This window comes from Dipodomys spectabilis, unplaced genomic scaffold, assembly GCF_019054845.1.
Source record: "Dipodomys spectabilis isolate Male_0828 unplaced genomic scaffold, ASM1905484v1 ptg000069l, whole genome shotgun sequence".
NCBI classification, from domain to species: Eukaryota; Metazoa; Chordata; class Mammalia; order Rodentia; family Heteromyidae; genus Dipodomys; species Dipodomys spectabilis.
In genome coordinates, this window is record NW_024870746.1 from 10,757,698 (window position 1) to 10,783,893 (window position 26,196).

The following is a 26,196-nucleotide window of genomic DNA, read 5'->3' on the forward strand; positions in this document are numbered from 1 at the left end:
ACCAATATGGAGACTCCTTCTCGGAGTTCTTGCAAGACCTCGTGCATTATAACATCTGGTTTCACCTGTCCCAGACATTTGTTTGAGGCAAGAACTGGAGATGGGACATGTGCTCAGGCCATGCCCGCTTCAGGCGTGCAAACCTGCGGCAGACATATAAATACCATCTATTCTGGCTCCTATAATTAGGGAACGCCTTCACATGAAGGACAGCAGATACTCTGATGTTATGCACCCCCTGGGTTATAATGCCAGAAAATAACACTTTTTCCCAGGTTCAAACTTGTACCTGTGACTGTATAGAACTAAAGAGGGGCAACTTAGCTTGTGCCAACTGTGAACACATCTGATATGCTAAGGGTCACGTTTCCTTCTCCAAAGGCTGTTGTTTTAACCTTAATTATACTCTTAATTATAACCCTGCCAATCTGCTTCATACGTCCTAGTGCTTCCTAAGCCATCTAGCTGTTGTACCACCACACAAGGAGCTCTTCCAGTGCTGAATGAGAACTGTACATTACCCTCACTTTTTCCTTGCTTGGGATACCAGGGCTGGTGGTAGGAATCTATATATTTGGCATGCATAGTAGCAAAAAGCATTCACTATACCTCCTCTGCCATTGCACTGCTATTCTTGACAGTCATGCTGCCTTGATTTCTCTTACTCCACCACCAAGGGTGCAAGGAGATTAAAAACATACTGCTGGGCTGGGAAGGTGGCTCAGTGGTAGAGTGCTTGCATTGCATGCATGAGGCCCTGGGTTCGATTCCTCAACACCACATAAGCAGAAAAAGCCAGAAGTGGTGCTGTGGCCAAGTGGTACAGTGCTAGCTTTGAGCTGAAGAGCTGAGGGACAGCGCCCAGGCCCAGAGTTCAGGCCCTACGACCAACCAAAAAAAAAAAAAATGCTGCTGTGACCTGCTAGCAGCTATGCCATCAAGGAACAAGTCAAACATCTCAGAAAACTTGAGGAAAATATCCAACAGAATGAAGGGGGATGGGACCTATTCCCATGGCTTACTCCCTGGCTCATGCCTGTCTTGGGCCCTTAATTGCAATTTTTGCCTCATACTAATTGTGTCTTGCCTATTCAGGTGCGTAAAGAACATCCTTAAGGGAAAGATGAGACTTTTTACCAATCAGCTGGTCAATCAGATGCTCTTAGGAGGGTACTGGTCAAGTTTCCCCTCTTGACTACTTCACCCCTTTCTTAGCAGGAAGCAGCTCCAGAAGAAATGACCTTTGCCCCCTGCTCCCACCAAGTGCTACTCTCATCCAATTATTAAACCAAAGAGTGGGGATGTTAGCCCAGAAGCCTCCTCCCTCATGGCTAAACATGCTCTTTCCCCAGGCAACACTAGGCCCGTGTAGTAAAGGCAGCAAATGATCAGCCCCTACCTCCCTTTTCCTGGGAGAGCACTGCTTTTGGATAGCCATGACCATATAAGGCAGTGGGATCCCCAAATCCCAGAGGTTATAAAGGTCACCTGAGACAATGGCCACTTCTTCTCCCTTCCTCTCACCTGGTGAGAAGGGGTCTTGTGCGTCCCCTTACTGGCAATAAACCTTTCCCTTGTTCTTCCTACCTGGGTGTCCATGTGGTTTTCTGGCAGAGTCTGATTTACTAATCTAAAAGATCTTTGATCACCTCTAGGTTCTAGTTTCCCTACTGGACCCCACAAAAAATTGGAGATGTTTTAAAACCATGCTGGTTGAATCCCACTGTAGACCCACTGTTTCAGAGTCTCTAAATGGAGTTTGGACAGCTCAGCTGAAGCCTTCCCAGGTGATTCTAGCTTTCAAGACAAGTGAGAATCCCTGAGGCTTCATTTTTCCAGTTTAAAAGACAAGAAACCCAACCCAGAGCTAGACAATGACCTTTCTAGGAGCACACAAATAGGAAGAAATGCTGACTTGGAATTAATATCAGATTTCTCTGGGTTTACTGTCTTCCCCCACAGGCATTGTGCAATGCCAGGGGTGAAACAAGATACATGGATTGTGGCTCTACATGTCTCTCTCAAATCTCAGGGAGCTACTGTAGTTTCCCCAGCATGTAGTTAGGAAAGGACTGCCAGGTGGGGGGAGGAGTGCAGAATCTCTCACTCTGGTGCCTCCCGCATCTTTAATGCTCTGATGTTGTGTCTAGGAGTCCCCGGGCCCACACATAATGACTGGATTGTATAACTGGATTCTCCTATAGCAGGCTCCATTTATCTGGGCCTGCACTGAAGGGCCTACTGTCTTTTCATTTCACTATCATTCATTAGTCTGACCTAAGTTTCTCCAGGCTCAGTTTTTGTTCCTCCTTGTTTTCTGTGAGTCCGTCTACTTGGATGGTGTCCCCCTGAGCCCAGAAATCATCAGAGAGGAGTGGCTAATGTGGTATGAGTAGCTGGAACCCTCATCAGACGGCTTCCTGACAGCATTGTTTATCTACATCCCCCTATCCTTTCTCAGGAAACTGCGGAGGATGTGCCCCACCAAAATGAGGAAATTGGTGATGGGAAAAGGGAGCTCTCCAGCAATGGTATACTGGGAATACAGAGTTCTGGGGAGGAAGACACTGTTTCATGCAGAAGACAGTTTGACCTGACACAGGAGAGCAATCCATTCAGAATTATAACCACCAGACAGCCACTACAAGAACAAATGGCTCAAATGTGCCTGGCTAACACCTACCCTACTTTCTAGATACCAAGGGATACAGATCTTATAGCCATGTTGCTCAACCCACTGCCTTGCTGTAAATCTGGAGGCAGAAAATCTGAAGCAGTTCCTGACCTTTGATACTGCTTTTGCCCTTTGACTTTGCTTTTGTTGGAAAACCAGCACATCATTAATATCATAATCCTACTGCTCACCCTCTGCTCAGCATATCTGGGACTACATTTAAAGGCAGATTTTTTTTTCTAAGCTGCTGCTCAGCTTTTCAAAACTTGAGGGTATGTTTTTAAGACATTCACCCATAAGTAAGACAACCCAAAAAGAAATGCAAGGAAATAGTTTATACCAAGGTCAGAAGAATGGCTCTCTGCCCAGGTGTGTCTGTTTTCTAGCTCATAGTAGACTTGTGGGATTGGGATTATAACTATCTTTTCATCTGTGTCTATGTATTTTATGCTGTTTGCTATATTAATTCACAATAACAGCCTTTTTTAAGGAGTTGATGATTGCTCTTAGAAAAATGAACACAAAATTTTCTACTGAAATAACTGGCTGAGGTCAAAGTGATTAATATCTCAAGTTTTCTAGATAATGTTATGTGACTGGCTAAATCTTGGAGTAGCAGAAAGCAAACACAAGGCCTATAAACCTTGGCTTCCTGCCAACCTGACCTCATGAAGCAAATGAATCCACCTTCAAGAATGCATAGGACTCAGACCAATGTCATTTTTTACCTCAATCTCAATACAAATGTGCCAAACAAAAGCAGGTGGCTTTTGCCTTCCTTTTTCCTGAGGCAAGTTCCATTCCTCTTGCTATTTGGTGAGTTAACACATTAAAATTTATAGGTTCTTCACAGGTGTTTGTTTTATTGCCTGCAGAAGGGCTAGGGAGAGATGTTCTAATATCAGAGAGTAATGTTGTCCTGGGCAAGGAATATCATTTGACTAGGAGTCAAGAGTATAAGGGACAAATTCCAGAAACTCTCTTGTCTCCTGTTGACAAGAAGACACCTGTAGAATTGCTTTAGCTCTCAAAACTTGAAAAATTCTATATTCCTTCCCCCAAACCTGGAACATATTCAGGTGGCTGATTAAAATCAAGCATGTCCATTTTGAATGACTAATGATTTTAAAATGCGCATCAGGGAACAATATGATCACTTTAAGTTCATAATCCAGCTGCCATTTTAAAACAGAAACTGGAAGGACACTTTCATGAGTGGGAGGAGAGATCTTACTAGTTCATTCAACAAATATTTATTGACTAGTTGCTGAGGTTCTTTGGTGGCAACAGAGCCAAAGACTGTCTCTTCTGGGCCATTCATTTTAGTGGTAGAGGAGAGAAGGGTAAGACAATAAACTCATATGCAATGTCTATATACTCATAGGTAAACTATGCATGTAATACATGCTGCATGTGTCTGAGGAGGGGTTATTTTATAGAGATTGGTGAGGACAGGCTTCTGGTTAGATGATGTCTGAGGAACTAAGGTATACAGCTTTTGATGGGGAAAGTGTGCTGGCAGAGGGAACATCAAGGTTTACAATTGACCTTCCACCAGGTCATAGATATGGGATGCTTACTTTGTATCTAAAGTCCAATCTTTAAGCTCATGTGTTAGAGAGTTGGTACTCATGTAGTAGTGTGCCTCTGGGAAGTGGTAGAACCTTCCAGAAGTGAGGTCTAATGATAGAAATTATGTCACTGGGCTGTACCCATGAATGGGATGGTAGGGCCCTACCTTCTTCTTGCTTTCTTTTCTCACTGGTTCAAACCTCTACTAGGTATGCAGTCCCACCACAGCCCAAAGCAATGAGACAAATCATTTGTGGATTGCAACCTCTAAAACTCTAAGCCAAAATAAACCTTTCTTTCTTTCAGGTTGACCCATATCAAATACTATTACAGTAATGTTCGTTACTGAACAAGACCTATATTGTCCACTGTGAAGTAATCCAAACACTAAAAGAATGAGTAAAGAGACAGACAGAGACAGAGAGGAGAAAGAGAAGTTTTCTCACAAGGTAGCCAAAATTACAAATTCACCTTCTCCAAGGTAGGGCAGATTGAGCTACATAGTTTGAGCCTGTCTGAAAAAATGTAAGGACAAAGGGAAAGGAGGAAGAAAGGAAGTTAGGAAAGGAGAAAGGGAAGAAGGAAAGGGAGGGAGGGAAGAAACAGATGTAAAGACGAGGAAAGATGATAGGTGATTGGAGGTTAAGGGAAAGTAAAATACGTGGTGTTTCCCTTGCTTTGTACATCTGTCATTCCTATGTATAGATGTACAGAAAATGGAGGTGTTAGTGTCTCTGAGGTTGTAGTTTTCCACAATGTGATGTCAGAATGTGACCCTGAAGTCACCTGGCTTGCACAAGTAAAGGATGAATGGTTTGAGCTGTTTGATTTGCATCCAAGATCCTGAAAAACAACCTATGTGTAAGATTCACCAGAAAGGAAAGCACCACATGGTTCAGGCAGAAAAGTTTATTGGGGGAGAGCAAACTGTGGCCCACACAAGATGGAGGCACACCGAGACAGAGGGGAAGGCAAAAGAGAAAAAGAAGGGGGGATTACATAAGGAAAGATGGGTGGCAGGGCCGAGTGGATGGGGAAGTGATCTCAGAGCCTGGGAAACCTCTCCCGGTCTGAAGGAGGTGGTTCAGGAAGTGGCCTCAGAGACGGGGGTCCCTAGCTAACTCAGTCACAGTCAGGTGATAGACAGTCAGGTGATTACTGGTTTCAGGCAGGTGAAGAAGGGGGGAGGGGCTGTTCACCCAGGCAGACCTAATACTCGGTAAACATCAACTTTTTGATCCATATACCCATGCCACAGTTGTGAACTATAGCTTAGGCACTTAGAAAACTAGGAGTAAAGGGCTGGGAAGGTGGCTCAGTGGTAGAGTGCTTGCCTTGCATGCATGAGGCCCTGGGTTCGATTCCTCAGCACCACATAAACAGAAAAAGCCGGAAGTGGTGCTGTGGCTCAAGCGGTAGAGTGCTAGCCTTGAGCTGAAGAGCTAAGGGACAGCACCCAGGCCCAGAGTTCAGGTCCATGACTGGCAAAAAGAAAGAAAGAAAGAAAGAAAGAAAACTAGGAGTAAAGTAAGCAATGAAAAGCAAGCAAAGCTTTAGGTTTATTCATATTTCCCCCACCTCGAGTAATGCAAAGCTGACTAACAAATAAGGGGATATTCCACCACTACAGCCCTGGGCTCTTTCCTGTGATATAGGAGTCAAGAGCTTGAACACCCCAGAGGTGACATGCAACACGTCTGTCTGGAAGGAACACAAAGTTAGAACTACAAGCTTCTCTGTTATGAGGCTTCAAAAGGAGAATCACAGAACTGTACGTCGGTCTAAGATGAGGCTCTGATGAAGTAGCTGGCAGGAAGGCCAAGTGGGGAGGGAATCCCAGCCTCTGGTCAGAGTGGGACCTGCATTTTAGGGCCCTTTCACTTCTTTTTGTTTTGTTTCGTTTGGGCAATATTGGGGTGTGAGCTCACTGCCCTTCTCTTGCATCTAGGTAAGTGTTCTACCATTTGAGACACATTCCCAGCCTGCCCCCTGCTTGTTTAGGTAGGTTTCTACTAACTTTACCCAGACTGGCCTTGAACTTTGATCCTCCTACTTCTACTTCCTTGGTAGAAGGGATTTACCATGACATGGACCACCATAATCAGCACCCTTTCACTTTTTGTGGTTGTGGTTGTATAAATGAAGATGGATGGCTAAGCACTGGCTGGGGAGACACAGTAAGATCAGCATCATGCTCATATTTGATCTTGAACAAAAAACACCCCAGCCCATTTCATCAGAGTAAACCATAAAAAGTTACAAAATGTTCAGAATGACCTTTGAGAAGTTGGATTACAATTTATATACCTTTGTTGCTAGTGAAGTACCCAGCTGTCTGGGAATGTGCTATGAAACCACCCTCAAACCCACACATGCTCCTCTGTTCTAAACCAAGCCTGTCATTAAACTCCAGCAGGGCCTCTACTTTCAGGAGTCACCCTTATTTGCCTTGTCACTACAATGGGCACATTATGTAAACTTAAACTTTTAACATATTCATTGTGCTCTCTGTCTCTGTCTGTCTCTGTCTCTTTGTCTCTATCTGTCTGTCTCTCTGCGTGCATGCGTGTGTGCGTGCGTGCATGTGTGCATGTGTGCGTGCGTGCGTGCACACTTGAGGAACAGCTCCACTTCTAGCTTTATGCTGGTTAATTGTAGATAAGGCCTCATGGACTTTCCTGCCTGGTTTGGCTTTGAACCATGATCTTCAGGGCTCAGTCTCCTGAGTAGCTAGGAGAACAGATGTGAGCCATTGGCACCTGGGTCACTGTGTCATTGTGCTGTCTTCTTAAAGGACTTTTCATTGAGCAAGACTTGTCTTGCTATAGTCATAAGTTCCTTCTATTGTCTGCATATCACTTTCTCCTTTTGTAATGTGGGGATTTGGGAACATCCTCCTTCTCAGACATAGAAGCTCTGAAGTTTAAGTCCCTAAGACTTAAAAAATTGATAGAAAAGCCAGGTGTTGGTGGTTCACCCATGTTATCCTAGCTCAGGAGGCTGAGATCTGAGAATCAGTTAGGGAAGACACCAATGAGACTCTATCTCCAATTCATCAGCAAAAAGCCAGAAGTGGAGCTGTGTGGCTCAAGTCTCCAATTAACCAGCAAAAAGCCAGAAGTGGAGCTGTGTGGCTCAAGTCTCCAATTAACCAGCAAAAAGCCAGAAGTGGAGCTGTGTGGCTCAAGTCTCCAATTAACCAGCAAAAAGCCAGAAGTGGAGCTGTGTGGCTCAAGTAGTAGCGTGCTAGTCTTTAGTGAAAAAGCAAAGTGAGAGCATGAGGCTCTGCATTCAAGCCCCAGTACACACACACACACATCCAAAAAAAAAAAAAGGAAGGAAAGGAAGAAGAACAAGACATTGCAGAAGACAGTAGCCTCCACTGGGCCAGCACAGCAGACTAATCAGGGGGCTTTCTATCTAGTCTGCCCACCCAGGATACGGACCTCTTGTTAAGAAGCCTTCATCAATATTTGTGCTTAAGGACTTTATCTGACCCTCCATCCCTAGCAGACCAGAGATGTCCCCAGAATCAACTCTCAGAAAGAAGGGCACAAGTTGATGGACATGTATCTCTCTTTCTGTAGCCTCCAGGGGAACTTGAAAAAAATCTGAAGGGTAGACACAGAAAAGTACATAGCATATGTGCAAGTTAACCAAGTACGCTAAGACAGAAACTAGGACAACAGGTGGAACTGTCCTCTGAGTGTCCCCGTATCACACAGGGGATAGGCCCATTTCCCCTGGGCCCATTTGCTTCACAGCCTGGCTGTCCCTAAGGCTACCTGGACACACACTTTGTTGGCCAACTTTTCTGACCTCCCTCCCCTCACTCCTAGGATCACCCCAATTCTTCAGTGTGTGGAACAGAAAGAAATCTGCCTAGGATGGGACACAGTGGGAAGGGGAGGCAGAGATGGTGTAGAAGAGGCCGTCAGGAACCGCATGCCACAGGGCTGTTCCTGCTATGTGTGGATGTGTGATGTGTGGGTGGTATGTTGACAGGACTTGTCTTCTTTCCCACTGTCTCCTGGCATATTACCATATCACTCAGGGGGGAGGTTCAGCTTTGAAAAGCCGGTTTACGGTGACAATTCTTGTTCCAGAACAAATATCTATATAAATAAGGAAATTAAAATAAAGTCACACACAAAATAAATTAGGTCAGCATGATTGATGCTAAATGCATAAAGGTGTGAATCACCGCAATACAGCTGTAATGGCTTTCTGGGTTGGCTAACTGCAGAAATATATCTTGCATTTCTCAAACTCAGGCCTTATGCTCCAGTGAGGGCCCAGGTACAGTGGCAACTCCCACACCTGCACTGTGGGAGACAACCATTCCACCAGGCCTCTCAGTAGTATGAGTAGTCAGCCTACAGGTCTGACTAGTACCCAGTGACAGCAAATTCAGGGTGTTGAAAGATTGCCAACTCTAAAGCTGAGGAGGGTGTAACTCTATCCATGACTAATACTTGTCTTTGTTGTGATGTAGGTAAATCAGGTTTTATGTGTAAAATTATTTACTGTGTACACAGACTTCCAAGTTAAGAGGTTTGCTGATTAGGGGGAAAAAAATCCACAGCTGGGCACTAGTGGCTCATGCCTGTAATCGAATTCTGGAAGCTGAGATCTGAGGATCACAGTTTGAAGACAGCCCAGGGAGAAAAGTCCATGGCACTCGTATCTCCAATAAACTACTAGGAAAAAGCCTTAAGTGCTGTGACTTAAGTGATAGAGTGCTAACCTTGAGCAAAATAGCTCAGGGACAGCACTCAGGCCCTTAGTTGAAGCCCTAGGATCAGCACACACACACACACACACACACACACACACACACACACACACAATACAGGTTACATTTGTAGGAATAGAAAGACAGTACAATAGTTGTTGTCAGCTTGGGAGAAAGGAATGGAAAGCTGTTTCATGGGCATCAAATTTTAGTTTTCCAAAAAAGTTCTAGAGATTGGCTGTGAAACAGTGTGAATTCATTTAATACTTCTGCATACCTTAACATGGTGGCAATAAGATATTCTATGCTTTTGGTATCCTACCATATCCTTTTTTCATGTGGTACTGGGAATTGAACCCAGGGCCTCATACTTGCTAGGCAAGTGCTCTTAACACTTGAGTTACATCACCAATCCTTTTTGTTGTCATGTTTTTCTGGTTTTTGTTTTGTGGTCGGTTGTGGGGCTTGAACTCTAGGCCTGGGTGCTGTCTCTCAGCTCAAGGTGAGCGCTCTACCACTTGAGCCACAGTGCTACTTCTGGTTTTCTGAGTTTATTGGAGGTAAGAGTCTCAGAGACTTTCCTGCCTGGGCTGGCTTTGAACTGCAATCCTCAGATCTCAGCCTCCTGAGTAGCTAGGATTACAGGTGTGAGCCACTGGTACCTGGCTCATATGTTTTTTGAGATGATGTCTAACTTTATTCTGGGTTGGACTCAAACTTAAGATCCACTTGCTCCCATCTCCTGATTAGCTGGTAGTACAAGTATGTACTGCCACATTTGTCCTATCATAAATTTTTAAAAATTAAAAATGAAACCTCAAACCATAGTTTGGATAACAGGTATTAAGTGCTGGGGTCTGGAATATATATGACTTCTCCTCTTGCTGCTGGCACTGCCAAAATTGACTACTCCAATCCCCTGATGTTCCCAGGATCAGTAAGAACCAACACAACCAAAGCCTACAAGGTGGCAAAGATCTCCTAGCTATTAGGCTGACAGAAAGCTCAGAGAACTGCTCTATTCATGCAAACTACACAGATCCGGTTTTTCATCCCTATGGCTGCTGTTCCGACATGTCTTAAAGGTTTTACTAAGCTGTCACAACTTTTCCTGGACCCTGGCTGATGAGTCTGATAGCTGAGCTTTCTTAAACTTCTAGTGGTCACACTCCTGGGCATTAGGAGGGGTCCATAGTGCCAGTGGCACTTTGTCCCATATTGTTAAACTGGAACCTGAGCTGTATCAATTCAGCCTCTTTTCCTAGCAGGACAACTGGATGACCTAAACTGGGTTTTACTGAGTTGTGATGTTTATGAAACTGTTTGTGTCTGATCTAGGTCTGAAAAATGCTTAGAGATAAGCTCCAAAGTACAAGCTCCTTTTCTGACTCTCCATTCAATACTACTGGCCAGTCCAGTGAGGAGCTTGGACACTTGATAGGCTGTGAGCCCAACATATACTCCATTCTTGCTGATAGCCACTATTGGTCTATACCTATATTCCTAAGAGTGGCCAAATTTATAACAAGCTAGAGAAATCTCACGTCAGCTGGCGCTGGTGGCTCACACCTGTAATCCTAGCTACTCAAGAGGCTGAGATCTGAGAATCACGGTTCAAAGCCAGCCCGGGCAGGAAAATCTGTGACACCCTTTCTCCAATAAAACCACTAGAAAACCGAAGTGAGGCTGTGGCTCAAGTGGTAGAGTGCTGGCCTTGAGCTGAAGAGCACAGGGACAGCGCCCAAGCCCAGAGTTCAAGCCCCACGACCGACAAATAAATAAATAAATAAATGAGAAATCTCACGTCAGAATTCATCTGGAAGAAGACTTTGAATCTGAGGAAGATGTCTATTGTGAAATAATTCTTCTTCATCCTCCTCCTCTTTCTTCCAAAGTATAGATTTTGAATTTATAGACTCTGGATTTGGGGTTTGGTTCTATAACTTTAGACACATTCTTTATTCTTTCCTACTAATTTATTTCCTTGGCAACACATCAGTGATTACACCCATGAGAATGAAACAGTCTGTGCAGAAGCTAGCAGATATTGTCCTTTAGCCCTCAAGTAGTTTAGCTTTTTTTTTTTTTTTTTGCCAGTACTGGGGCTTGAACTCAGGGCCTGGGCACTGACCCTGAGCTTCTTTTGCTCAAGGCTAGTGCTCCACCACTTGAGCCACAGCACCACTTCCAGCTTTCTCTGTGGATGTGGTACTGAGGAATCGAACCCAGGGCTCCATGCATGGCAGGCAAACATTCTACCACTAAGCCACATTCCCAGCTTGTAGTTTAGCTTCTTAATGTAAAATTCTCCAGACTAGGTGAAAGTTCTTTCTATGCCCTTGTTTTTCAGTCAAGGTAAACTCTCAAGACAGCCATGTCTAGTTGGGTTTGGAGCAAGGTCATGGTTTTGTCAGTGCATCCATGACCCTGGCCTAATGCAGAGTATAGTTCATCACATGTCCCTGGAATGTGGGAGAGGACTAGGAAGTTGAGGGACCCTGCCCTTACTCAGAAGAGTAGCCTCCCTCTTCTGAGCAGGAAGATGCACTTCCCAGTGGACATATTGCCCAACCTCTCGTCTCACATAAAGCACGGCTGTTTGTGAATAGGTAACTAATTGAAGGGTGGCAACACGGGTTAGTGGCAAGGGTTTGGATTTAGATAGAGGATGGGACAGATCTGGTTCTTGTTCTGCCATCACTGCGATCAAGCTGGACAACTTGTGATAGATTCCTTCAACAAAGGAAAAAATTATCTATTTTATATTGCATGGATTAAAAGGAGGGGATGATGAACTGGAATTGAAACAGGTTAGTTTTCCTAAGGCCTGATTACAACAGGGAGCTAGCTCTTCCTGAGGGCTCAGGGTGTGGTGGCATTCATGTGCTTTCCACATGGTCAGAGAAACAGACCTTCAGGACAGTGAGCTAAAAACCACTTTCCAGAAGACTGAAGTTTCTGATACTTTCCCGTAGTCTTTCCCTCTGCCCTAAACCCGACTCTTGCAGGGTTGCAAACTGCATTTATCTAACTAGTCTACTGTGAGCCAGGCCATGGTGGCTCATGCCTGTAATCTTAGCTACTCCGGAGCCTGAGATCTGAAGATCATGTTTTGGAAGCTAGCCCAAGCAGAAAAGCACTTCCAGGAAAGACTGCATCCTGCCATTAAAAAAAAAAAAAAAGGTGCTAATCCTTGAGATAAGGAATGCATCCAATTTTCTCTCCTAGAAGCAAACATAGTGCTTCTATGTTTCTAAATATCTTGTTTCTGAGTTGCCTTCACCAGGCCTCATTTCCCCTAATCTATCCTGCTTCATTCCTTGGATTAGAAATCACTGAGAACCCCAGAGGGCGGCACTTGCTTCTTGCAGGCCTATGCACAATGCATCCATTTATACCTTCCAAAAAGATTTCAAGTACTGTGTGTAGTAAGCAGCAATCCACACTTGTCTACAAAAGCTGCTGTTTCCTCAGGTTCCGCTCCTCCCAGATGCTGTTGTTCTGCTGCCCACGCACAGAACCCCTAGGGCTCCTATGTAGATTCACACATATAGTCTCTCCTAGTGATGCATTCACTCCTCAGCTCTTCTCCTTGGTGGTCCCAGTTGTTGGACATCTGAGTCACCTTCCAGTTCAGAGAGAACTTGGCAAAAACTAAAATATTAAAGAAGAAAAGTTCTTGAAGATTTTAAGGTACTGGCTTGATTTGGCCATATGGTTAAATCCTACTCCTCTCAAGCCTAAATTGTCCCAATTCCTCATTTGTTAAGATCCCTGCAAACATCAGTGTCAACCACTCTTAGCCAGTTATCTCCAGAGATCGTTCACTCCCAGGCAGCTAGCTTCCTTCTCTCCTTTGGGGGTGGGAGGAGTGGTGGTGGTCTCAATCAGGTGGCTCTCATTTCAGAGAATATCCTGAGAGCATTTAAGAGTTTAACACCCTTAAGATTTTGAGTTTTTTTTTTTTAGGCCTTACTAGCCTTGGTTTCTAAGGTCACTCTGCTTCATTCCAATGGCAAAGACTCCTAGAAGACTTACCTAATAAAACCAGTGGGGTAAAGGGTATAGATAGCATATAGTTCTTTGGCCAACTTCATGTTCAGGCTGTGGCTCCCACATGTACCCTTAGGCTGGCCAACTGCCTGCCAATGCCCAGTTACTTCATCTGGAAATTGTAGAGGTAACAGCTACCTTACCAGGCTGACATAAAATAATGATCTGCACACAAGGCTAGGTGAGCACTGAGACTAGACAGGCTCACTCCAGCCCCCTCCCCCCAGCTACATGGTGGGCTGCCTGTTTGTGTGAAGTCCTTTATTAGCAAATTCCAAATAAGACAACCATCTCCCAGCACTATAGCACTAGCTTCTTGCACTTAGGACCACACTTTGTATCCCCATGGCCTAGTGCAATGCATGGTAAAGAATCTATAGCATGAATGAGTGAATGCATTTTTACTATATCATAGTTGGATTCCAGATTGTGTTAAAGAACAAGCAGGGAGGTGGTAAGTTAGTGAACACACACACACGTATGGAACACCTGTTTTTAAATGTTTTCCTATTCTAGGACAGAAGTGGTAACATAGTCAAGAGGTTGGATTCTGGGGATAGTTTGAATTCAAGATTCATTTTCTGCAATTTACTCAGGGGCTGGGGATGTGGCTAATTTATAAGGTACTTGTCTAGCATGCATGAAACTTTGAATTCTATTCCCAGCACTGTCAACAAGTAAAAAAAAGATAAGCATATATGATAGAGGGCTCCAGGAAAAGGATTCTCAATAAATGTTGCAAGATTGGGACTCAAACTAGGTACCTGAAGCTTTGCTTATTGGCTGGCACTATACCAACTGAGCTCTGCTTCCAACCCCGGTGCATTGCTTTTACAAATCACTCTTACCTGAAGGTTATACCTTAGGGTTTTGGCTCTTTTAGATAAAGCTTAAGGGCTGGGAAGGTGGCTCAGTGGTACAGCGCTTGCCTTGCATGCGTGAGGCCCTGGGTTTGATTCCTGAGCACCACATAAGCAAAAAGAAAAAAGCCGCAAGTGGCGCTGTGGCTCAAGTGGTAGAGTGCTAGCCTTGAGCTGAAGGGCTGAGGGACAGCACCCAGGCCCAAAGTTCAGGCCCCACGACCGGACCCAAAAAACAAAACAGAAAAAAGCCTTACAATAGATAAAGCTCAAGACTCCTCTCATGTCCTCTCATGTTTCTCTCTCCTCTCTTCTCCTCTTAGGTTTGGGGAATAGATATAAAAGGAGGTCCTGCCCTTAAGGAGTTACAACCCAAAGGGAAACCAATAGAACCATTTACATAACAGCATGATTCAAGCCAAGAAGGAGGTTACCTCTGGTTTTCAAGTATAAAAAAGGGGCAGGGCTGGGAATGTGGTTTAGTGGTAGTGTATGCATGAAGCCTTGAATTTGTTTCTTCAATACCACATAAACAGAAAAGGCCAGAAGTGGCACTGTAGCTCAAGTGGTAGAGTGCTAGCCTTGAGTAAAAGAAGCTCAGGGTCAGTGGCCAGACCCTGAGTTCAAGCCCCAGGACTGGGGGATGGAGGGAGGTAAAAAGTAAAAAAGGAGCATTTGAACAACTAGAGAGGTTGGAGCAGAGAAAGCTGATGTGAGCCTTGAGGCCTTGATACAAACTAACCAGACCAGGAACTGGTTATTTTCTAGAGGTTCCTAGGCCCAATGTGCCTGCAGCCCTGATCCGTAGATCATTTAAAGGACAGACTGAGGTGGGCAAATAAAAGCCAGGCTAGTTAGACCTGCTATAAAGACCAAACTGTCTATCAGGCAAGATATGATCATGTAACCTGGGAACAGATGGTACTTTCTGATGTTATCTGGTAGAGAGTGGAATTCAGGAGGACTGAGTGGAAAGGTTGAGAAATTTTCATCATCGCTGTTCTACAGGAAAGTTTAGGATTCACTTCAAGCACAGGACTTATTCACATCTAGTGTGAAATGGAAGGCTATGTTTCTCCTGTGGTGAGATTCAATCTGAACAGAAACATTGGTTTCATTATCACTGTTAACTTTTGAATCAATGGCTCATTAGGTAATAGATTTGATAGGAATTCCCCTACGTAAAAGGGAAAGAGCAAAGCACTTTGTGAGTAACACAGGATCAGTAAGGTAGGGGGTTGTCTGGATATTGCTTGACACTTTAGAAACCTTCAATATGGCTAATATATTTGATATAGCTATTTTTAATATATTCAATATAGCTATTCTATAGCTAATATATTTTAAAGTACTTTTCCATTTATACCGTATTTCTCCAAGTGACAAATTCAGAGGAAACCAGCACAGACCTCATAGCACAGCATCTCAGCTACTTGAGACCAACTACTTCAGGCAGCAGTGACAGAACATAGATGTCTACCAGGTAAGCTGCTTCTGATTCAAAAGTCAAGGCATGTAAAAGAGGAAACTAGGCGTTGGACATTATCATGCTAAGTACTTTATTCATGAGTCTAATTAGTTCTCATCTAATCAAACAATTAGAATAAGTAATTTGACTCATAGAGAGTTCAATCTCAAACTTTTATACTACATCAACTCATGCCTTTTAAAAACTACTTTTTTCTTCAATGGAATTTTGCAGCTGTCTTTTCCCACTATCTAGGTGACCATATTACATGGTATAAAAACAGTGAAATACAAAGATGCAATGCACACTAAATATAATTAACGACTCAGTTTATTAGCTGTCTTGATTAAGTAAAACTATGGAGTGAAAATAACCAGGTAGAAATAGGTTTTTTCTTTTTTTAAATGATAAGCTTACAAGGTGACAGAGACAGGGAGGACACTCTCAGGGATGATGACACAGGACACAAGGAAAGCGAGTATGAAATTCAGGCTGCTATTTCAAGCCAGAACTCGCCTCTTCATACCACTGAGTTTGAAATTTTGACAGAGCCACTTCTAAGCATCAGTAGTTTTAAGCTTAATAATGTAAAAACTTCACTTTATCAGCTCTTTTTTTTAAGCTTTGGAGAGAATCTCCTTGCTGGGAAGATATTTATTCCAGAGCCTCCTGCCCTTTTGGAGGCCTCTTCATCCTTGAATAGGGACTTAGGGTATCATCCACCACAAAATCATACAGGACTTTCAGCCAAGAATTGTAGTGGGGAAGGTTGTCATAATATTCAGCTGCGATTTTCCTTACCTAGAAGTGAACAAAGACAGCAAGGTGAATAGGGTCACCGAGGCCTCTTGAAGGTGACAACAGAGAGGGTCAAAACACCAAGCCATACAAATGCCCATACCTTTAATCACTTAAAAAAAATCTCTTATTTTATCTTGTTGATACAATCATACACTTTAAGTCGGTACATTGTTTAGATTATGTCTTACTATAACTGCTAAAAGTCATTACATTGTTTTATTCCTGTTAAATGCTCAATAGTTCTATACAATGGAACTATTACAGTATAACTATGAGATGGTAGGTAGTTATTGAATGAGCAAGACTGGGAAGTGGTACTGTGGTTCAAGGTGGTAGAGGACTAGCCTTGACCACAAAGAGGCGTAGAAACAGTGCCCAGGGTCCTGAGTTCAAGCCCCACAACCACTACCACCACCACCACCAACAACAACAAAAAAACCCAAAAAACTAAAAGTAAGAATGAACAAAACTTGTACTCCTTTGCAGACATATGTATCAGAGAAAGAGCAGGAAAGGCATAATCTCACTCTTCAGATGTTTGTTAGTTTAGCTAAGGAATAATGACACCATAGAAAACCGAGAAGTGAATTCCACTGAGGTAGAATGGGCAGTAAGGGAGCTAATGTCTGACTAAGGTTAGTTTTCAATTCTGAGAACCTCAAAAAAAACTCACGTTGTACTTTATGTTGGGAAAAATTCTTGTGTTCAACTAATGACTAGATTTTTCCTGAACCCATAATCCCTTAAAAAAATCTGCTTCCCACTCCTGGAAGAGGCAAACAGTCCTCACAGTATTCAGCAGGACACTGGCAGGCTACCAAGAGGGGCCTAGTAGCATTCTATATCTCAAGTTTAATGCTGCCTTTAGTCAAGTAGATGCTGTTTTCTCCTTAATACTTTATCAAAAAAAAAAGAAAGACCTACTGAGCCCTTGAAAGAATAGTAAATTAAGCACTTATCTGACTTTTCCTCAACCTGGTTTTTTTTTTTTAACCAACAATTTACTATATATGGATTCTTCATATACTGCTTATGGAACAAATACACACAGTGTTCTCTTTGTTGAAGCTATGGATGGTTCAGGTAAAGTTAAAGATGTTAAACATCAAGTTATCTCTAATATTTCATCACCAAATATTACAACATGTATTTCCAAAGAATATTTTTCCAACAAAGCCAGAATTCCATTATCATAACTGAGAAATGGGACAATGACACAATATTATCTAAAACATATCCAGACAGTAAAATGCCATTTGTAACTTGTTCTGTCCTCACTTTGGGGCTCCAAAGCAGTATCAACTGATATGTGTCTTTTGTTGTCATGTTATGTAAGTTTTAAACAGTCAATGTTTAAATTTTTGATTAGGTGGATGTGACAGCATGATGCATGATGGCTAGGGTTCCCTTGTATCATAGGTTTAAAATAAAATCAAGAGGGCTGGGAAGTTGGCTCAGTGGTAGAGTGCTTGCCTTGCATGCATGAGGCCCTGGGTTTGATTCCTCAGCACCACATAAGCAGAAAAAAGCCAGAAGTGGTGCTGTGACTCAAGTGGTAGAGCGCTAGACTTGAGCTGAAGAGCTGAGGGACAGTGCCCAGACCCAGAGTTCAATTCCCATGACTGACAAAAAATAAAATAATACTTATTTCCCTTTTAAAAATTTGGAGTTTTTTTTCTATAATAAGCCCTTTGTCAGCCTTTCTACCCAGTTAAAGGCTAATAAGACAACTTAGTAGGAAGATAGCAGAAAAGAATGGTTATTTTTAGAAAAGATGAAGAATCAAGGTTAAAATGTCTTCTTTCATTTACTCCACAAACAATACACTAAAAGTCAAGTAAAAGAGACAGTATCTTGTAGACAGCTTTGGTTTGCTATTTCTGAGTTACTTTACCACCTGAAAGATTCTGTACATCCTCCAAAACTCTTGAACCCTAAGGACAGCCACTAAGCTTAATATATAAGATAATGAAACCTCAAAAAAATTTGGCTGGTGGAGACAACACATATACTCTTTACTTTAAAAAAAATTTTTTTTTGATACTCAGCTTAGATTTACAACATATATGAGATCTCTTTTAAATTGAGCAAGTTAAGACTAATTCTGATTATATAACCATCAGAAGTTTAAATGTCAAATCTTTTACTTACCAATGGAAGGTTTCTTCCAGGAATATTGGGGAAGTCATGATGTTCATTGTGATAACCTACATTGAAGGTAAGTAAATTCAGAGGCCCATAATATGAGTAAGTTTCATGTCCTTTTAAGAACATGTAATGTTCAGCTATAAAATGTCCAGAAATTGGGTGTAAACCCAGACCAAGTAGAGATGCAGCCAACATGTAGACTAAAGACTTAATTCCAAATAAGTAGTAAACTATAATATCAAAAATAATCTGAGCCATAGTATTGATCACTTCCAGGTAAGAAATGGGTTTGGGGTTGATGAACAGAGGCCGGAAACTATAAAAGAGAGGCTGAAGAATAACCCATACAAACTTTCTTAAAGTGGTACAGAAGAACCAGCCCTCAAAATCAGTAGGAATGTCCACATCAATGCCATCAGCTCCCAGGTATCGATGATGATCCATGTGATACCTCTTAAAGGAAATAGAATATGGAACCCCAATAGGAAAATTAGCAAACATTCCAAACCAGCGATTCCACAGTGACTTGTGGTGGCCAAAGGCAAAATTGTGAGCAATTTCATGAATAGCCAGAGTCATTGAGTGATTAAGGCAACTGCCAAAGACATAGGCCCAAAATATGACCCATTTCCAGTCCAAGTCTTTTACTAAGTAAAATGCAACCACCTGAGTGAAAAACATCATAATTATAATCCATATCAAGCTGGGATCAGGTTTCATCAAGGATTTTATCTCTGGATACTTGGCTGTAAGAAAAAAACAAAAAACAATCAGGAATGGAGTAAAGTACAGAGTAGTCTAGCAATTATAATTAAGTAAATATTCCTCTAAATTATAATGTTCCCTATCAAAGTCTTTACCAAATACTTATCTCCTTTAGGGAAAGAATATATCCTGATATTAAACAAAATACTGTTACACAACAATTATATCAATGTTTAGACAGAATTCTGTCATATTTGCTTTATGTAAAATTTTAAGTCAACACATCTAACAAAGGACAGTTTCATTTTATAGATATCTCAATATCATGAACATAAACTTCAGTCAGTCATGGTGGTTCAAAACTAAGCATGGTCACACACGCCTGTAGTCCCAGCCCTCAGAAGGCTGAAGCAAAAGGACAGAGTTCAAGGCTAGCTTGGGTACATAGGGAGTTTCAGGACAATCCAGGCTACATAGCAGGACCCTGTGTCAGAAAAAGCAGATCAACCAACCAAACAACAAATAGTTCAGGCTTGGTGGATCGTAGTTGTAATCCTAGCTATCTGGGAGGCAGAGACCAGGGGTCATAATTCTAGGCTAACTTGGGAAAAAGTTCACTCACAAGACTCCATTTCAATCAACAGCAATGAGGAGTGCCCACAGTGATGCAAGAAAGTACAAACAGGACAATCTTGCTCCAGGCTAGCCCAGGCAAAAAGCAAAATTCAGTCTGGGGGGAAGGGATGAGGCTGTCAAAGTGGATCTTGTGGTAGAATGCCTGACTAGCAAATACAAAGTCCTGAGTTCAAACCTCAGTATAGCCTAAAACCAACCAACAAACAAAACAATCCAAAAGGAAAACAAAAACAAAAACACAAAAACCACCAATCAGCCAGGTAGGCTGACTCATATCTATAATCCCAGTACTCAAGACTGAATCAGGATTGACAGAGTTCAAGGCCAACCTGAACCCAAGCTGTTTCAAAAACACAACAATAACACAATAACACAAGGAAAAGTGCAGTCTTCTCAACCAATGGTCTGAACAATATTCAGAAGAATGGAGTTGGACTCCCTTCTACAGACCACACAAAAACTAACTAAAAATGGATGGATCATATAGAAAAAAACAATAAGACTTGTGATAGTTGTGATTTTCTAAATACTGTAACAAAAAAACAAATGACCAAAGGAAAAAAATAAATTTGACTGCAAGTTCTTTTCTGTTGTACATGGTAATATCAAAAAAGTGAACTGACAATCTAAAGAGAACATGTTTGTAAATCACCTATCTCACAAGGGAATTTTGACCAGAATAGATAAAAGAACCTTGACACTCTTATGCTAATAAACCATTTAAAATAGACATGTGTCTACAAAAAAACATATAAAAATGCTGATAAGCACATGAAAGAGGTTTACCATCGTTAGTCATTAGAAAAATACAAACTTAAACCAGAGATGCAACTTCACACCCACTAGAATGGTTATAAAAAAGGCAAGCAGTAGCAGATGTGAATAAACTAGACTCTTCATACATTGCTGGTGGGAAAGTACAATGCTCCACACAGTTCAACCGTCAATTCAAAATGATAAAAACAGAATTTCCAACGATACAGCAAGTCTACTCCTAGATCTCAACCCCCCCATAAAATAAAGCTATACATTTATACAATATCTTGTATATGAACACTAAATAGTAATATTCAAAACAGCTAAGAAGGGGAAATAACCCATATGTCTACCAAATAAAGAATAAGCAAAATATGGTATATCTCCCTGTATCTGGCTACAAGGAATGAAGTACTGACACATTATAAAATGTATGATCTTTAAAAACACTAAGTAACTTAAACAAACAAACAAACAACACATTAAGTAAAACAAGCCACAGATCAAAGATCATATTTTGTATGAAATGTCTCTACTAGCAAACCTACAGTGACAGAAAGTTGATTAATTGTCATCCAGAACTTGGAGGTCAGTATGGGGATATGAAAAATTAGGTGATTCATACAGCTATGAATATACTAAAATACACTGAATTGTATACTTTAAATGGGTAAATTTTGATACGTGATTTACTTTTCCATAAAGATGTTAAAAATGTTTCCTATCAAGTAAATAGTAAAGGAAGAACTGATTGACTTATCCTTATTTGACCCATTAACACGGTCTAGTCTCTAGCCCTCATTAATACCAAATACATTGGTTTTTTTGGGTAGAGAGGGCTAGGAAATCAAACTCATGTCCTTGAGCATGCCAGGCAAGAGCCCTACCAGCTGAGTTGCGGTCCCCAGCCTCCAGATGTCCTTATTTTCTTACCTATTTTTTAAGAAAGGATCTTATGCTGCCCCAAACTGGCCTTGGGATTTGAGATTTTTCAGCCTTGGCCTCTTGAATAGTTGGGATTATAGGCACTTCATCACTGTGATTGGCTAAGGAGTCTTTAAATAAACTTTTAATGTGAAGTCTAAATGTGATTTTTTTTTTTTTTGCAGTGCTAGATTCAACCCTGGTCCTCTATCTGTGTGAATTACACAGCAGCTAGCTAAGTGTACACTATACAGAGTTCATTACTAACCAATATATATATGTTCTAGAATGCTTCCCCCTCCCCAAAAAAGAAAAACATAATATCTTAAGTATAATTTAAACTAACCTCCAGATTCTTATCTTTCTGAGGATATTCCATCTCTTACTTCTAAGCAGTATTTACACCTGCTTGGCAAATGTTTTTCATTGAGGAGTATCTAGTCCATGTATTTATCCACTTATTTATTAATATTATTATGTTGCTGGTCCTGGGGCTTGAACTTTGGGCCTGGAAGCTGTCTCTGAGCTTCTTTTACTCAAGGTGGGTACTCTACCACTTGAGCCATAGCGCCACTTCTGGTTTTCTGGTGTTTTATTAGAGATAAGAGTCTCACAGACTCTCCTGTATGGGCTGGCTTTGAACCCTCAGATCTCAGCTTCCTGAGTAGCTAGAATTATAGTCATGAACCATTGGCGCCTGGCTCTAGTCCTTTCAAATTTCCAAATAGAATCATTCAGTGATGACAAATCTGTAGAAAAAAGGCTCAGCGCTGAGCTTCCTTGTTTTCACTGCTTCCTTGTTTTTCTGATTATTGGATAGCTCAATTTCAGTATATTTGAGAATCAATTTTTACAAATGGACATCAGATTATTTTTAAACATGTAGTGAAGGCAAAGATAAAATGTACATCAATGTACATTCTATCAAGTATGGGTAAAACAATGTATGTTTTAATTAAGAAAGAAGAACTACGGTTTGGCTATGGCCTCACAAAAAAAAAGATTCAGGTACTGGAAGGCCTGGTCTCCAGCTGGTGGGTCCAAACACTGAAAAGTAACTGGTTCAGAGGAAAGGGACCTAATTAAGGAATTGATCCCTTGAGAAATTTATAACATGAGGGCATTATTGAGAGGTGGAATCCAACTAGAGAAAGAAGCCACTGTAGATGTGAAAACATACCCCTTGTCGGGACTCTTTCTGGTGTCTGTCTCCTCTCTCTCTCCCAGCTTACTAACTGCCAAGTGGCTCTGTTCATCAAACCTTCTTTATGTTCTGCCCCGCATCAGCCCAAAAGCAATGGAGAGGATGAAATCTCTCTTAAACAGGGAGTCAGAATAAATCCTTCCTCCCTCAAAGTTGTTTCTCTCAGGCTACTTGTTAAGCCCCAAAACACAAAACCTAACCCAAAGAAACTTAAAGCACTCTTCCTTATAAGCAATTACAAAGATTTACTCTCTCAATTTTGTGATGAATTTTTAAATTCCATTTCACGGGGCTGGGCTTCAGAGCTCAGTGGCAGAATGCTTACTTAGCATTAGGAGGCACCGAGTTCCCAGTATGAGGTGAACCCCCTCCCCCCACAACCCAACCATTTCAATAGCATCAACAAACGCTTCTGCACGAGAAACATGAAATTTCTAAATTTAGATACTCCTGTAAAAAGCAGGGCCTTGCCTTTTCCTTTGGACAAATGGACGTTAAGAAAAACTATAGGAATGTTGTATATAAGAAAGAATTCCTCATCATCAATGCTCCATTCATAACTTTCCTCGAAAAAAAAAATTTTTTTTTAAAGAGTAGAATCTAGAAGCATATTTCTTTCAAATCCGGGCATCAGAAATCAAATAGCAAATTCTCTTTGGAGGTAGCCTAAACCCAGATTAGAATCTTCCTCTGAACATCTACTCTTTATTCTCCACCTCATCTTTTAAAATGCCAAACTGGTTGAATAGCTCAGAAGGATTAAATTAAGAAATCCCCAGCTCAACCAACGCCTAGCGTGTCACTAAGACAAGCCGGCGAGTATCTGGACGGTCCAAAATGCTCTGCAAAGTTAGGCCTAGTGAGGGTGGCCCCAAAGGCCTAAGCGAGCCGTCAGAACCTCAGCAGGCTACGCTGAGTATCCTTCCTACTGGGCAAGTCTTCCGCTTTTCGGTCGTTTCACCATAGAACCGGGCCGGATGAGATGCGTCGGGGGGACTCTGCCCTTCCTCGGTCGGTCGCAGGCTGGTGTGAGGAGCGTTAGGACCGGTGCGTCGGGGAAGGCCTTGGGGTCACGGGGGTGGGGGTGGGGACGCCCCGCCAGGACCGCTCTGGACCACGTGAGCGAGGCTCCGGGATGCCCCAGGACCGCGCCCTGAGCCGGCCTCTGCCGCTGCCCCGAGGCACTCGCCGCGGACCGCGGGGGAGCCAGCCACACAGCGGGCAAAGAAAGGGATGTTCCAGCCGGAGGGTCGGGTCCGGCCCGGGCTGGGGTCTTCCTTAGCCCCCACCTGCCAGCCCGGGCGCCGGCTCCCGGGCGGCGTCCGCACTTCGTCCCCGAGGGGCTCCCCGGGGACGCGCGGGGACCCCCGTCCGCCCGGCCCCCTCCCCCCACAGCCCGCCCGGCGCCTCGCCCCGGCCTCTTCCGCGCCGGCGCGGAGGGCGGCGGGCCACCAGCCGCGGCGGCCGCAGTCACGGTGGGGAACGGGCTGCTAACGGGCCACGGCAACCCCGGGCCGCCCGGGACCCGCTGGGGGCCGGCGCGGAAGGCCGCGCACGCACATAACGGGGCGCCGGCGGTCCTCACCCAGGATCTCTCGACGCCGGTCGGTGTGGGGCTGGTCCGTGTAGACCCACTCGAAATCTTCTCGAGACACGCGGCTCCCCATGGCGCCAGGAGTTCACGGGCCGGCTCCTCAGACGCGACGACGACTCCTCCGAGGCGGCACCCCGGCTCGTGTCAGCCGGCGGCGGGCGCGGCGTGGGGGGGGGGGGGACACGGGAAGGGGTGGGGCCATCGGGAGCGGGCGCTCGTGGCTCCGCCCCTGGCTGCCTGGGCCCCGCCCCTCACGGCTCTGCTCGGCCCCGCCCCGCCCCGCCCGGCGGTCTCTAGGGAAGGAGCTGGTTGGTGGGCTTGGCTGCAGGCGCCCGGCATTCTGGGGCACCCACACCCGGCTTGGGTTCCGTGGCTCAGAGCTGTGAGGTTCAGAGGTTACGTGGCTCTTGAGTCACCAGCACGTCCCAGATCCCTCTCACCTGCTGGTGTTCGTGCTCTGCCGTAGCCGCTGTCGTGCCTCGTGGCCCGGCGGGAGGACAGGAAGTCCTGGAGCAGAGGTGGCTGGAGCAACACCTAGTCTTGAGGATCCTGGGCATTCATAAGTGGCAGCTGGCCAACGGGTTGTTTAATTTTTAATAGCAAATTAGCCATTGGGCCTCTTTTTCTGCTTCAAGGACTGATACATGGGGGAGGGGGAAATGCCTACGGTACCTAAAAGCTAATAATAAAAATGAAAACAATTTCTAGTCTGTCTTATCTGTGTGTGTGTGTGTGTGTGTGTGTGTGTGTGTACGTGCGCGCGCGCTGGTACTGGGACTTGAACTCAGGGCCTTGACATCATTCTTGAGCTTTTTCACTCACGCCTAACATGCCCCACCGCATGAGTCACAGTTCCACCTCTGGTTGGTTTTTTTTGTTTTGTTTTGGTAGTCTCATGGATTTCCCTGCCCCTGCTGGCTTTAAACCGTGATTCTCAGATATAAGCCTCCTGTGTAGCTAGGGTAACAGGCATGAGTGACTGGTGCCCAGCTTATTTTAATTTTTAAAAGAGAAGCTTGTGATGCAGCCCAAGCTGTTTGCCAACTTATGATCCTCCTGCATCTGCCTCCCTAATGCACCACCACATCCGACAAGAAAACGTTTTTGAGAGAGAAAAACTATAAAAGTTATTTCAGTGTAATTATTTCTGTTATAATGATGTTTATTCTGATGCACATATGTATGTGTACGTATGTGTCACAGAAGTCATAAACCACAACCTGTTCTTGAAAGAAAGGGCATTCTGTATCAAAATTAGTACCACTTCTCCATCCAAAAAGAAACTTTGTTGGACTAGAAATGTAGTTTAATAGTGGAGAATAAGCCTAACATGAGCAAGTCCTTACCTTCAAATCCAGCACAAAAGAGGAAAGAGGAGAGGGGAGAAGAAAGAAAAGAAAGGGAGTGAAAAGGACAGGAAGGAAAGATTTGCAAAGACCACAAATACAACAAGATAGATGGTGAAGCACCAATGGCTCATACCTGTAGTCCTAGCTAACTAAACCTGGGGGATTGAGATTGGGAGGATTGCCCTTCAAAGCCAGCCCAGTCCCTGAGGCTCCATCTTCAAGATAATCAGCAAAGAGCAAGGGTACATATATGGCTCAGTGGTAAGGCCCTAACTCAGCAAGAAACTTGAGTAAATATGAGGCCTTCAGTTCAAACTCCAGTACTGCAAAAAAAAAAAAAAAAAGTAGGAAACTGCACACATATGTACACATACTGTTGTAAGGTAATTTATTAGAAAAGCCACATTTTGGAAGATGGAATCTTGGAGTCTTTATTAGGCAGTCGGCAGGTTGCAGATAGCCAGTTGTTACAAAGGCCTGCAGTCCACAAACTCACTTAACACAGCTAGGAAACAGGCCATAGGGGAAAGAAAGAACAAAAACAATACCAACAAATCAATTCAGCTCCTCTGGAGAGCTGAATTGGGACACCATGATTCTGGGGGTGAGCCAAAAGACAGGATATGGGATAGGATCGAGGAGACTGGTGGCACAGTGCGCTGGACACCTAGGCTGTTCCAAGCCTAAATAGGGTCTGGCCAGGGGGCCAGGGCACAG

At 43.4% G+C, this 26,196-nt stretch overlaps 1 protein-coding gene across 2 annotated transcripts; it reads right to left on the bottom strand.

Moving 5' to 3' along the window:
* Degs1 (delta 4-desaturase, sphingolipid 1) lies at positions 1 to 24,299 on the bottom strand. Of its 2 annotated transcripts, XR_006147708.1 has the most exons (5): positions 24,122 to 24,299; positions 18,315 to 19,057; positions 15,805 to 16,163; positions 2,415 to 2,420; positions 1 to 13 (listed from the first exon to the last, which is right to left on the bottom strand). XR_006147708.1 is itself a non-coding variant. In XM_042681951.1 (3 exons), exons 1-3 carry the CDS (start codon positions 24,201 to 24,203, stop codon positions 16,017 to 16,019), a joined length of 972 nt encoding a protein of 323 aa, XP_042537885.1. In that variant the 5' UTR covers positions 24,204 to 24,299; the 3' UTR covers positions 15,676 to 16,016. The 2 variants fall into 2 exon arrangements, 1 of the variants encoding a protein (XP_042537885.1); XM_042681951.1 differs by lacking the exons at positions 1 to 13; positions 2,415 to 2,420 and having other exon boundaries at positions 15,676 to 16,163.
* Between the last annotated feature and the right edge of the window lie 1,897 nt (positions 24,300 to 26,196).